Source organism: Lissotriton helveticus, chromosome 4_1 (genome assembly GCF_964261635.1).
Source record: "Lissotriton helveticus chromosome 4_1, aLisHel1.1, whole genome shotgun sequence".
Taxonomy (NCBI): domain Eukaryota; kingdom Metazoa; phylum Chordata; class Amphibia; order Caudata; family Salamandridae; genus Lissotriton; species Lissotriton helveticus.
The window spans coordinates 833,808,412-833,822,964 of NC_136063.1; the positions used below are offsets into that span (position 1 = coordinate 833,808,412).

At 51.3% G+C, this 14,553-nt stretch overlaps 1 protein-coding gene across 2 annotated transcripts in view; it reads right to left on the reverse strand.

Annotated features, from left to right (window-relative positions):
* CEP192 (centrosomal protein 192) overlaps nucleotides 1-14,553 on the reverse strand; it is a 2,224,848-nt gene that overhangs the window by 414,895 nt on the left and 1,795,400 nt on the right. For both annotated transcript variants that reach the window (XM_078687485.1, XM_078687486.1), the window contains exon 41: nucleotides 3,756-3,851. In XM_078687485.1, coding sequence (XP_078543611.1) covers nucleotides 3,756-3,851 — 96 coding nt within the window. The remainder of the gene's footprint in view (nucleotides 1-3,755; nucleotides 3,852-14,553) is intronic.

Sequence of the window (14,553 nt, forward strand, 5' to 3'; positions counted from 1 at the left end):
AGAGACAAGATGGCGGCCGCTACGGACTGTTTGGAATGTTCACAGACGCCGGAGAACCAATCAGCTTCGCTTCACAAAGCTCCGTACCGCGAAAAGTCTGCGAACCGGAGCGCTGCCCGGTCCGCTGTTACAGATATATATCTTTTTTTGAACGTTAATTTCTCAAAATCCACTGAAGCACATATATTGAGACCTAGCAAAGGCACATCGGGCTACCAGTCCCTACAATTTTGCCAAGTTTCGTGCAAATCCATTCAGCCGTTCGGGCTAAAAGTGAGGCCAACCGCCCTATGGAAAACTCAATGTTAAAAACACGTTTTGGGACCCCCCTTTTTTCTCGGCCCCCCCTTGACGAACCCCCCCCAAATTTTCAAGGGCTGCTCAGAAACAAAATGTGCCATTTTCCTGAAAATTTCAGCCAATTCCGTCCACAAACGCCAAAGTTATTAGACATAGAATTTTCAAAAATCCCATAGAGAAAAAATCCTAACTATATATACCTACTGGCGACCGCCAGTAGGTAATATATATATATATATATATATAAATATATATATATATATCCACAATGTGATCCTGCTTGGTCTTTGAGCGCTCAACAGCGGGTGCTTAGCGCTAGGGTCGGATCCAGACCCTCGCTTACTTTCATTAGTGCTGCGCCATTTGTTCTAATGATTATATATGAGAGAGAGAGAGAGAGATACATATATGTGGGGCACATACCTGATTGTGTTTCCGGGGTCCCGCACATGGGCAGGAACATTCTAGTGCTTATGACTATTGATGAGGATCCCCTGGAAGAAAACTTGAGCTTTACCTTTTTGAAGAACCAGTTCAGAACCTTGAGGTCTATGATCTGGCATAGGCAACTGTCCTTCTGGGAAATTAAGAATTACCGGGGGTAGCACGGATGATCCCATTTCTGATCTGCAACCAACTCCACTGAAAACTTTAAAAGCACGGATTAAATCTCTTGCAGAAGGACCTGCAGGTGGTCTGGCTGGAGTGCATCTCATCGGAAGAGGGAGGGGAGAGGAGGAGAGCGGGGTTAAGCAGTTTGTTTAAATGGTGGGCATACTCCCTTTCCACAATTTGCAGGACCCAAAGGTCTACAATAATGGCCCTCCGAACAAGTGAAAATGAGGACACCTGTCCTCCAAGAGGCTGTGAGTGTAAGGGTAAGGTGGAACTAGGACTGATTCCCTGTGGTGGCTGGGGATGAAGAACAAGAGAAGGAATGGAGAGGGGAGTGTCTGTGTTCATCTTTTGTCATACCCTCAATATTGTTTCTAGAGGGGGTCTGCCTGCTGCTGCTGATTTGCAAACTGCTGAACAGCCACAAATTGAAAATCCCCTTCTGAAGGCACGAAAACCCTGAAACGGATAGCAGTCTCTGGTTTAGGTATGTAGATACCGCCTGAGCAGCCGCCGGTCTATCTCTGATCAGCTCTGTAAAATGAATGCAGGCCAGCATGACTGCTTCAGCTGAATCCAACAGGACATGCACATATCAACCAAGAAGACAGGTAGCATTTACAGACTTGAGAGCCATGCTCCCTGCCAAAAGCATCCTATTGGTAAACAGCTCTATTTTCTTTGATTCCCTGGTCGATGTTGTAGAAAGAAAGCAGCATAAAGTCAGTTTTGATGAACAAGAGACCTGCACTACTAAGATCTCTGGAGAGTGGTGAGCTGAAAGGAAGGTGGGATCTCCAGGAGCTGGTTTAAATTGCCTGGCAACTGATCATTAAATGGAAGGAAAAGTTGTCAGCTTTTCCCATACTGACAGTATGGCTCTGTTAGTGCTTCACTGAGCAGAAGCAATGGTTCTTCCGCGTGGAAATTGAGAGTGCAGGAACACTGTCAGAATGTTTGATTTGGCTTCAGTGGATGGCAGCTATATGTCCAACATGTCTGTTGCCTTTCTGATGATCGCATGTTAGCAGTTCCACTCCAGCGAGGTATATAACAGCCATGTATCTTTTAACCCGCAAAATTCAGATCCAATGCACTGTCTCCCTCATCGTCCGCAATGGGGTCGTCTTGAGGCTCTGTTTCCCTAAAGAAGTATCTGCCTTTCTCCATTAGTCTCTATGCCTCCCTTCTGGAGTAATAGGGCACCAGTGGCAGAATGTGCGGCTGATTGGATGTGGTGCCAGCATATAGAGAGACAGGGATGGGGGCTATGTCAGCAGTGATGTAGTCTGTAGATTCGGTGTGGTTGTGTGAGGAACTGGTGAGAGATTGGCGTACGACTCAGAAGCAGGAGGATGTGGAATGACCAATGTGGGTGGTGCTACTCTGAGTTGATCCCACTAGTGCCATTTGATTTGGAGATGTATTTCGCCCTGGATACCGGAGACAATGGGAGGAATGGCATAGAGGGTGCCGAGTGGCAGGGCGTCTGCATACCACTTTTACAACGGTGGTTCTTAATCTGTAGTCAGGGGACCCCTGGGGGGCTACGGAGCCTTCCCAGTGGGTCTGGGACTGCTTAGAATAATAAATTGGATATACAAACAAAACAACATTTTAAATCAAACACTTTCTGTAAACTGAAGCAATTTTGAAAATGGTGGCTAAGTATTAAGTTAGTATCCTCAGATTGTTTCGTGGGAGCAGTACAAGTGCATTCAACAGAATAAAATATGGACGATAAGTGGACTCCACTGAATTTAGACAAGCTCCAACCTTCTGTTTAAAATGATAGTTGTATTTTTTTTTTATTTATTTGTGAATTAACGAAAATGTATCATTATCTGTGTATTTGTTTGATGAATGCTTGTTTCTGTATTTTTTATGTGTCTTGTTTTGCAATTTAAATAACTGTTAGGCTGGGGTCCCTGGCTTTCAGTAATGAATTAGTGAGGGGTGCGGTGCTGGTGTGGGGGTGTTCCCAGAATTCCATTAACCCCTTGACCGCGGCTCGAATTTCACCGCGGTGCGGGTGATTTATGGGGTGGGCGTGGTTCGGACGGCCCCTGGCCGTCCTCCGCACACGCCCACCGTGACGTTGGACGGCCAAGCGTCCGGCCGACGCACGCAAGGGGTTAATGATTCAGTGGGAGTCAACGAGTTTCAGTAATGATTAAGTCGGGGTCCAAAGAAGACAAAAGCTTAAGAACCACTAACCTAGAAGAGATAAGAAGTCTGAGGAAATATTCTATTAGAAATAAAGCTTTTTTGACAGACTGCCAGAAACAAATTACCCTTATAAGTTGCTTCCCATGTGCTGCCAACCCTTTTCCATTGACTCTGATCTCTTCAGATATTGTCCTCCAATTTCCCATCCCATCTCTTCCTAGCAGTCCTCCCCATGTTTATGAAACGGAGTAGAAGCAACACCTTTTTATGGAAGGTCCACTTTTTTCTTTTACTAAATGTGGACGGCGGTTACCTATTGATTACATTAAAAAGCCAATAGACTTAACAGATTGAATGGGGCTATGTTGGATGTCCTCTCCGCAAGATCGTATTATTATTGTCATGCTTTGTTTACCATTCCAATGAGATTTAAACTTAAAATTCAGAACATGTATTTTATTACTGAGAAATAGATTTATTTTTGAAGAAAGTCATAACAATTGCAATGCTACAAATGCATATTTTCCATCCGTTAATAGAGCAGACGGATTCAGATAAGGCACGACCTGCAATAAAACTCTAGTTGCCAAACTCACAATGGTATAGCACAAACCACTGCCTTTGAACATAGAGAGGACATGCTATATTGGTGTATAAATTATTCACAATACCTTTGATGTTTCACCGGCTTCCAGCACTCCATAAATATGAGGACATCTGAAAACTGAGTAATTAGTCCTGTAAACATCTCCACTCACACTGCTTTTCTAGAAAAATGAGTAATGCAGTATTAAATAGCTTTCTCTAGAAATTATTTTAAAAGAAAAATGTTATATAGTATATTATCTTTTATAAATCAAAAGATGAAAACATTTTAACTAACAAATTCAGAAGGGCAGTGATTATATACTGGTTTTAACATTAACGTCTAAGAACCCGGACTTTCGGGGCAATACAACTAGCTTCAGATTCACCCAGAAAGGTATAGAATATACCTTAAATAGCATTAAAAGACGAATATTTCCGAAAGAACAAGTTACTTACCTTCGGTAACGATATATCTGTAAGAAACAGTAGTTAGTATTAGATTCCTTACCTTAGAATATCCCCAGGCGTCAGTCTGGATCCGGAAACTTTTGCGTAGCAGTACCCCTGCGCGTCGGTAGGCGTCGTCTGCAGGCGTCCCCTGCGGCTCCGCGTCCGTCGTGCGCCGTGATGACGTCGCTGGAGTATATAGACGCCGCCTCCGCGCGCTGACGTCAGTTCTTTGCACACAGCTTTTCCGCGCCAGAACACGCAGAGCCATGTAAGAACCAACACTGGTGCCATGCGAAACTAGGGCCCTGAAGGGGATGACCTTAACCCTATGTATCAGTTTGCAGAACGGGGAGGATGGGTGGGGCGGTAAGGAATCTAATACTAACTACTGTTTCTTACAGATATATCGTTACCGAAGGTAAGTAACTTGTTCATCTGAAAGAAACAGGTAAGTATTAGATTCCTTACCTTAGAATAGATACCCCAGCAATACCAACCCCGGTGGTGGGTCTGCGAACCAATACAGCTTACACCAGAAAGTCCTGGAGGACAGAACGGCCAAAGAAGCCATCCCTCCGGACTTGACTGTCCAGGCAGTAGTGCCTTGCAAACGTGTGCAGCGAGGCCCACGTAGCCGCCTGACAAATGTCCTGCAAGGGGACTCCCCGGCCCAGAGCAGTAGTAGCCGCCGTGGCCCGAGTGGAATGGGCCCTCAGCCCAACAGGAGGTTCCTTCCGAGCCAAAGAGTAGCACGCTTTGATGCACAGGACGACCCACCGAGAGATGGTCCGTTTATGCACCGCCCGTCCCTTCTTCGCACCCACGTAGCCAACAAACAGTTGGTCATCCACCCGGAACTGGCGAGTGCGATCCATATAAAATGAAAGCGCACGTTTTGGGTCCAGACGATGGAGCCGCTCTTCATCCTTTGAAGGATGCGGAGGCGGGAAGAAGGAGGGTAAGGTGATGGACTGCCCGATGTGAAAAGCAGAGACTACTTTGGGCAGGAAAGAAGGTCTAGTTCTCAGAACCACCTTGTCTGGATGAATGGACAGGAAAGGAGGTTTGACAGAAAGAGCCTGGAGCTCACTCACTCTCCTGGCAGAGGTGATGGCAACCAGGAAGGCCGTCTTTAAAGTCAGGAGACGGAGAGGACAGGAATGAAGTGGCTCAAAGGGAGCACACATCAAGAAGGTCAGAACCAGGTTCAAGTCCCACTGAGGCATCACAAACGGAACAGGTGGATACATGTGCGTGATGCCCTTCAAGAATCTCGTTACAATAGGGGACTTGAACAAAGAAGGTTGATCAGGCAGCCTTAGAAAGGCCGAAAGGGCAGAAAGGTAGCCCTTGATAGTGCCCAGAGCAGAGCCCTGCTGGGCAAGAGAGAGAAGAAAGAGGAGAACCTCGGAGAGAGTGGCAGAAAGAGGGTCCACAGCCTTTGCTGTGCACCATGCCACAAATCTGTTCCACCGGCAGGCGTATACCGACTTTGTGGAGGGACGCCTGGCTGCCAGAATCACATCACAAACTTCAGGAGGCAAGTCAAATAGCCTCAACTGTCGCCGCTCAATCTCCACGCATGGAGGTGGAGACTGGACAGGTTCGGGTGGAGGACCGTCCCCTGCTGCTGCGACAGAAGTTCCTCCAGAAGAGGCAGGCGGATCGAGGGACCGACTGACATGCTGAGTAGCTCGGGATACCAGTACCTTCGAGCCCAGTCCGGAGCCACAAGGATGACTTGGGCCCGGTCGCGCCTGATCTTCTTCAGCACTCTGGGCAGTAGTGGTATAGGCGGAAAGGCGTACAATAGACCGCAACTCCACGCGCGCCGAAAGGCATCACCGTGCGAGTGCCGTCTTGGAAACTCCAACGCGCATAACTGATGACATTGCGCATTCTCTTCTGTGGCAAATAGATCTAACCAAGGCTCTCCCCATTGCAGAAAGAGGCCTTTCGCCGCGTCCGAGTTCAGACGCCATTCGTGAATCACCGAGCACCGACGGCTGAGTTCGTCCGCCCTGGCGTTCAGAGAACCTGCCAGGTGTTGAACCGTCAGAGTCACGCTCTGACGTTCCAGCCATTGCCAGAGACGCATAGCCTCCTGGCAAAGGGTCCACGACCCCACTCCGCCCTGCTTGTTGCAGTACCACATGGCAGTGGTGTTGTCTGTGAACACCTGCACTACACTCCCGTTGACAAAGGGGAGGAATGCCTTCAGTGCTAGGCGGATCGCCCGCAGCTCCAACAGGTTTATATGGAGCCGGGACTCCGCCGGAGACCAGATGCCTCTGATCTCCGCCTCTCCCAAGTGGCCTCCCCAGCCCTGGAGGGACGCGTCTGTCACAACCACGTGCTCCGGTTGGGGAAGGGAGAGGGATCTGCCTCTGACCCAATCGCGGTCCGTAAGCCACCACTGCAGTTGTCTCGCAGTGCCCTCCAAGATCAAGACATGGTCGGACAAGTTGCCCTGATGCTGGGCCCACTGAAACTTCAGGTCCCACTGCAGAGCCTGCATCCGCCACCGGGCGTGATGCACCAGAAGGATGCAGGAAGCCATCAGCCCCAGCAGCCGCAGCGTCAACCTGACCGAAACCCGGGATAACGGCTGAAAGATGGGAATCAAAGCCTGTATATCCCGGACTCGCCGTTCCGGAGGATAAACCCGAAACTGCGCCGAGTCGAGAACTGCTCCGATGAAAAGGAGCTTTTGAGAGGGACACAGGTGTGATTTCGGCACATTGATGGAAAACCCCAGCTCGTGCAGGAGGTCTGCCGTCATCTGAAGGTGGTGGACGACTGTCTGGGGCGAGCCCGCCTTCAACAACCAGTCGTCCAGGTAGGGGAAGACTGAAACCCCCAACCGGCGCAGATGGGCTGCGACCACCGCCATCACCTTTGTTAACACCCGTGGGGCGCTGGTAAGGCCGAATGGGAGCACGATAAACTAAAGTGCTCGTGGCCTACCGTGAACCGCAGGTAACGCCGGTGGGCCGGCAGGACGGGGATGTGAAAATACGCATCCTGCAAGTCCAACGCTACCATCCAGTCTAGCGGGTCTAGAGCAGCCAAGACCTGAGCCAAAGTCAACATCTTGAACTTCTCCTTCCGGAGGAAGCCGTTGACGTTCCGTAGATCCAAGATAGGACGAAGGCCCCCTTTGTCCTTCTTGGGCACCAGAAAGTAGTGGGAATAGCAACCACGCCCTACTTCTGGCCCAGGAACGCGCTCGACGGCCCCCTTGGCCAAGAGGGCCGTAACTTCCTCCTGCAGAAGTGTCAAGTGGTCCCCCGACACACGGTGGTTCTGCGGTGGCATGGCTGGAGGAGTGGTCTCGAAGGGGAGGGAGTAGCCCCTTCGGACGAGCTGCAGCACCCACCTGTCCGATGTGATTGCGCGCCAGCGGGAGTGGTGATGGCGAACCCTGCCACCCACTGGCGTCACATGGGCCTGAAAGCACGGACTAGGAGGATTTGGAGGCCGATGCTGCGGGGGGAGGTGTGGTCTGACCTCGCCGTTGTCCCCGACCGCCTCCACGGCCGCCACCGCGTTGAGAAATGTGTTGCGGCGCGTGGCTGGCAGCACGTGTGGGACCGCCCCTTCCGTGGCCACGAAAGGAGCGAAACGAACCCGTTTCCTGGCGCTGGGTCGAGAGACCCAAGGACTTGGCCGTGACCCTGGAGTCCTTGAAGCGCTCCAGCGCGTGGTCTGCTTTGTCGCCAAACAGGCGACTGCCATCGAACGGCATGTCCATCAAGGCATTCTGGACATCTGCCAAAAAGTTGGCGGACCTCAGCCAGGCGTAGCGACGGATCGCTACCGTCGTGGACATCGCTCTGTCCAGCGAGTCGGTCGTATCAAGACCACACCTGATGGAGTATTTTGCTGCGTCTCGGCCTTCAATCATAGCCTTGCCGAGCTTTGCCCGCACCTCCTGCAGGCATTCTGGCAGCAGGTCCGCGACCGTATCCCACAGAGAGTGGGAGTAGCGGCCCAAGAGGCATGCGGTGTTACAAGACCGCAGTCCCAAACTCAGGGACGAGAAGACCATTTTTCCATACTGGTCGTACCTCTTGGATTCCCGGTCGGGCGGGGCCGACGGGAATGCGGTCTGGGAAGTCGAGGCCTGGATCACCAGACTCTCAGGGGTGGGATGGGTGGACAGGAACTTGGGGTCATCCGGACACGGACGGTGGCGTCTGGCCACGTTCCTATCAACAGGCGAACCTGAAGCGGGCCTGGACCACGTGCCCAAAAGAACGTCAGACAAGGCTTCGTTGAACAGCAGCAGTGGCTCCTGTGGGCATGACTGCGGTTTGAAGACCTCAGTGAGGATGTTAGGCCTCACGGCCGCGACGGGGAGCTCAAAGTGTAAGGCCTTGGCAGTCCTCATCAACACCACTGAATAAGCAGCCCCCTCCTCCGAAGCCACGGTAGGCAGGCGAGACAAAGCCAGGGTTAGGAGAGTCGTCCAGACCACTGGCGTCACCCAAAGCACCTGTCCAGTCCACATTGTACTGACACTCGCGTGACAGAGGGTCCTCAGACCCCTCCCAACCCTCTCCGTAATCTACATCTTCACCATATTCGGAATCAACAATGTAGACCGGCTCCCCGGGGTCCACAGGCCCCATCGGCGTCGGACTCGGCGTCGGGCGACGCCGGTCCGACTCCGCGTCTGGAGTCGGAGAGGGTATGGGGGCACCGCCGCCCGGAGCCGGCGCCGCCGCCGGAGCACCGGCGCCGCGCGGGGGCGGCGTCGGGGGCAACCCCGATGGAATCGGCGCCGGAGAGGCCGGTAGACCAGCCGGCGTCGACCCTGAGGGTCCCTGCGGCGCCGGGGTCGGAGCACCCGACGGCGTCGAGGCAGGAGCACCCGAACCGCTAGGGCCCCCGGACGGAAGCACATGGCCCGAAGGCGCCGTAGGCCCCGTCGGAGGAGACAGTGCCCTCATGGCCATGAGGAACTCCTCTATCTCCCCGGGCGTCGCGCCTTGCCCAGGGACCGTAGGGTATGGAGCAGGCCGCGCCGGCGACTCACGCGGGGCCAACCGAACCCCCGGCCGCATCGCGCGAGCGTCGGGGGGAGTCGGGGGTACGATGACGACGCCCCGACTTCTTGTGTTTCCTACCTGAGGAACCAGAGGAATGGTGACTACTTCCGGAGCGCTCGTGGCGGCTCCGCGACCGCTCCCTCGACCGCTCCCCCGACCTCCGGCCGGACCGGGACCGCTCTCGACGCGGGGCCGACACCCGCAGCTCGAGTAGCTTGCGGGACCGCTCCCGCCTAGCTTTACTCGTCAGGGCCCGGCAGTCGACACAGTCGTCCACGGCGTGGTCGGGGCCCAGGCACCGGAGGCAGAGTCGGTGATGATCCGTGACCGACATCGTGCGGTCACAGTCGTCACAGTTCTTAAAGCCGGGCATCCTACCGGCACCGTAAGAAGAATCAAGGATTCACAAAAAACTTTGGTCAAAAGACCGGAGTACTGCACTTCTCGGATCTGCGCTAACTGGCGCGGAAAAAAGAAGAACTGACGTCAGCGCGCGGAGGCGTCGTCTATATACTCCAGCGACGTCATCACGGCGCACGACGCCGACGACGGACGCGGAGCCGCAGGGGACGCCTGCAAACGATGCCTACCGACGCGCAGGGGTACTGCTACGCAAAAGTTTCCGGATCCAGACTGACGCCTGGGGATATTCTAAGGTAAGGAATCTAATACTAACCTGTTTCTTTCAGATACATTCGTATTCAAAATCACTTAACTGGATTCAGCAATTAGGTAATTTGTTCTTGGCAAATATTTCTTTATATATATTTTATATCACAATTGGTTCCTTTCTGTATTCTCAACAATAAAACCTGGTCCCAGCTATTAAAGGCTTTCTATAACATCACCTGCCTCCTACTGTGTGAAGGTATTTCTAGTCTGCAACACATTTGCATTACTAAACAGGGTATGTGAGAAGTTGGCCTGATATATGATGCTCACTAGTTTTAGTGATCACCTTGTATCAGTCCAAACCACCCTTATGGTGAATGGTTGTAAGTCAACCTTATAGACCAGCTATCCTAATGGTAGTATAGACAAAGCAGTCTTAGGCTAAACTCTTTTGGCATGTGAGGCCAGCTGTTTTACCACAATATAACCCCTTGAATACCAGATGCAAGGACACCACACAGGTTGTTATGAAAATAAACAATATATTTATTAATAACAAACACCTCTGAACTCTTTATGAGATCAGAGGGCTAAGCACATGACAATCTCTTAGGAAAAATACGATAAGTTGCACATAATTACAATGGTACCCTAGGGGCACGGCAAACCGTATACTAAGTAAATGGGTTAAGGAAATCGATAGAAGGAATGGAGCTGTCCAGAGGCTGTAGGACCGCTTGGACTACGCTATCCTAACTTTAGGTAAGTAACAGGAGGCCCACGGGACGCGGGTGCAGAGTGTGAACTCACACGCGGGATGCGTAACAACGTCTATGGACAGTACAGTTCAAGAAAAAGGTGAGTACGGACAATCCTGACTAGTTAGGACTAAAACGACTGTGAATCTGGACACTAGGAGAGTCAAGCTACCCTTGAGCACCGAAATGCTCTCGTTACCTCACCCACGGGCTGCGGGTGCGTAGGTGCGAAGTTGTGTCGGGTTTCTGCATTGAAGTCAATGGAGCCTGCAAGAAAAGATGCTGCAGGCGACCAGGAGGAAGATGTCCGGTGTGATCCAAGGGTGGATCAGGAAAGCTGAAGACCTGAAAGCAGAGGGGACAATGTTCAAAGTCACTAGCCAGTGACTGGAGTGGAACCAGGAGGGAACCAGATGTCGTTGTCGCGATCAGGTGAAGAGTGGACGCTTGACTCTGCAGCCACGTGGACCAGGAGGCATCTTCGACGACCAGGATGGAGGCACGAGCTGTCCCACGCAGGCTCTCGCTGTCGGCGGTGTCTGTTCCGGATTCGGCGTCAACAGGCCTTGGCAAAGGCAACCCACGCGGTGAGTGGAAAAGGCATCTGGTGCGGACTAGGAGAGTCCGGGGTGCTCCTCTTTTGGAAGGAAGCAAGGGCCAGTCTGGAGCAACCAGACCAGCAGTGTAGTTTTCAAAGGTTGTCGTCTAGGTCACTAGCCAGCCGGCAAGTGACCAGACAACGCGTCGAGCAGCAAACAAGCAGAAGGGCCCCACGCAGATCTCGTGGAAGCTGGAGGGCTGATCTTCGGTGAAGGGGCTGGTCGGGGCTGGGGCTTCTCAATCCCCTAAGCACTTGGTCGAGTTTACCTCTGGAGTCGTGCTGGAAGCGAAGTGCAGTTTCTTTCAAGATGGCCGGTCCCACGTGTCTCGTCGCACCCACGGATCTCAGCTGTGCTGCAGATGTGAGTTGAGATCGGAGAGGTCTGGGAATCCGGGTCTCGTCGGGCTCTGAAGTCTGGATCCTCGAGGGAAGACGACAAAGTGAAGCCGCTGGACGCTTGATGGTGCCTGCAGTTGCAGGGTGGACACTACTTGCCCACAAGGGAGATTTCTTCAGTCTTCTGTGTAGAAAGTCGAAGTCCAGAGTTTCTTCTTGTAGAGTTTCAGTTCAGGATTAATCTAATTTGGAATGGGACCAGTTCCTACCTTTATTCTCCTAAAGTGGGCTGCACTAGTGACTAGGTCCCTCCCATGGGTGGGACCAGGAAGGGGGGTGGTTACACCCCCGATCCTTTGCCCGGTTTTCGCGCCAGAGCTGGGGCAGGGATGCCCCAGCAACTGGTTTGAGCCGGTGTATGCACAGGGCACCTTGTGTGCCCCAGGCATGTCTCATTCCTTTCAGGCCTGTCCTACCCAATACACACAATCCTGTCTGGGGTGGTGCTAGCACCTCCCAAGGCAGGAAACCCTTTGTCCAAGCCTCCCTCGCTGGAAGGACTCCCAGCAGCAGGAGGTCAGACTTGTGTCTGTGGTGGCAGCATCCATTTTGTGATGCTGAGGCTCTAGCTTAACTTTAACCGGGGTTACAGTTACATACATGTCGTGTCCCTCTAGAAGGGTGGAATGCTACCCCCGTCGCCAGAATTGGCGAGGGGGTAGTATTCCAATTCATATGACACCTTACTCGACATGTTTTGATAATGTTATACCAGAGTTAGCATTCAACCGCGAGGATGATAATGCACTTAAGAGTATATGGTATAGCGTTATCATGGAAACAGCTAAAGGACTTGGTTCCGAAAGCTGTAGACAGGCTCAGCTCATGCTAGAGCACCATCTCACATAATTCCAAGCACTCTGCCTTCAGGATTGATAAGGCCTGCCATAGGAGTGACTGATAGGAATATATGTGTCCATTTTGGGGTTAGATATAGGTATACTATATCTATAGCAAAGGGTGATTACACCACCTTGCCCCAGCTGTCTTAGCAGCCAGTTGTGTCAGTTTTGGATGGTCAGCCAGGGGTGGCATAATACATGCTGCAGCCCCTGGTAGGCCCTGGGTACACCTATGCCCTGGGTACCTACGGTACACTGTACAGGGACTGATAAGGTGACTCAGTATACAATTAGATATGTACCTCGGGTACATGGAGTCCATTTTAACAGAGAGAGCAGGAAGCCTGGGGTCCTGAATAGCAGGATCCCAGGCCAACTAAGTAAAAAACCAGCAAAACACTAGGCACAAAGTTGGGGGTAACCATAGTCCGATATCCACCTTCCTACAGGGTATGCCTCTTTCCTTACTAAAAAGCTTCTGCGTGGCTGTGTCTACATGTATTCCTACCTCCCAACAGTTCTCGGAGTGTAGTGAAAAAATGTGTGTAGGGAAGGAAGGAACCTCACGGGAGCAACCACCAGGGAACTGCTGACTGGTACTCGTCAGTGTGTTCCGCTTATCATCATTGGCTCCTTCCAACCACAAACAAAAATGTAGTGAATAAATGTGTAAATGATTCGTAAGAACTCAAATGTGAACCTAACTGCTTACATCAATTATCTCCTAACCTTCTGGGTGAGAGTACCGCTATTCAATGCTCCACCCGACTAAAACTGAGCTAGATACCACTAGCTAAATGGTATACTGTATTTGCTGCTGGGTATCTGCTCATCTTAAAACCATCCTGTATTAGCCTGTCAAAACTGAATGGGCTAACATCATGGTAGAGGAGGGTTCAGGACGGCACGACAGGTCACGTATGTTGGTCCATGTGGACAACTAGAAGAGGTCTTTTTTATCTTCTCGATTTTATCATATAAATGTACCGCAATCGGATATGTAGTGACATATGATTAATCAACAGTGCACATGTAAATTACATTCAGGTATATTGTAAAGAGTTTTAAGTCAGGTGTATCATTACAGGAGTAAGCAACTGAATGCTATGAGGTCGGGCATGGTCACAGGTTTAGCATTTATAGACCACAATATTAAAACAGTTTAACATCAAATCATAAATCAACTTAAATCCAAGATATTCTAGGAACGTGTTGGGTGATCAAAACGTGTCTATTTGTAAATGAAAGGGAAGATTAAAAGGGTGGGACCATTCATCTGTATAACCATATTAACTTTCATGGGAACGGTCATCGTCGCACAAGTTACGTACCTTCGGTAACGATATATCTGTAAGAAACAGTAGTTGGTATTAGATTCCTTACCTTAGAATATCCCCAGGCGTCAGAGTGGATCCGGAAATTTTGCGTAGCAGTACCCCTGCGTGTCGCTAGTAGGCATCCGCGTCCGTCGTCGTTGGCGCCGGGATGACGTCGTCGGAGTACTTAGACGCCGCCCTCGCGCGCTGACGTCCGTTCTTATACACAGCTTTTCCGCGTCAGAAACGCAGAGCCATGATAAAAACCAACACTGGTGCCATAAAAACTAGGGCCCTGAAAGGGGATGACCTTAACCCTAGATATCGGTTCGCAGAACGGGGAGGATGGGTGGGGCGGTAAGGAATCTAATACTAACTACTGTTTCTTACAGATATATCATTACCGAAGGTAAGTAACTTGTGCATCTGAAAGAAACAGGTTAGTATTAGATTCCTTACCTTAGAATAGATACCCCAGCAATACCAACCCCGGTATTGGGTCTGCGTACCAATGATCACACCAGAAAGTCCTGGAGAACGGAACGGCCGAAAAAGCCATCTCTCCGGTCTTGGCTGTCCAGGCAGTAGTGTCTTGCGAACGTGTGCAGCGAAGCCCACGTAGCTGCCTGCCAGATGTCCTGCAAGTGGACTCCCCGACCAAGGGCAGTAGTAGCCGCCGTGGTCCAAGTGGAATGGGCACGTAGCCCTACAAGAGGCTCCTTCTTAGCCAGAGAGTAACAAGCCTTGATGCACAAGACGACCCACTGAGATATGGTTCGTTTGTGCACCGCCCGTCCCTCCTTAGCGCCCACGTAACCAACAAAGAGTTGGTCATCCACCCGGAAGTGGCGT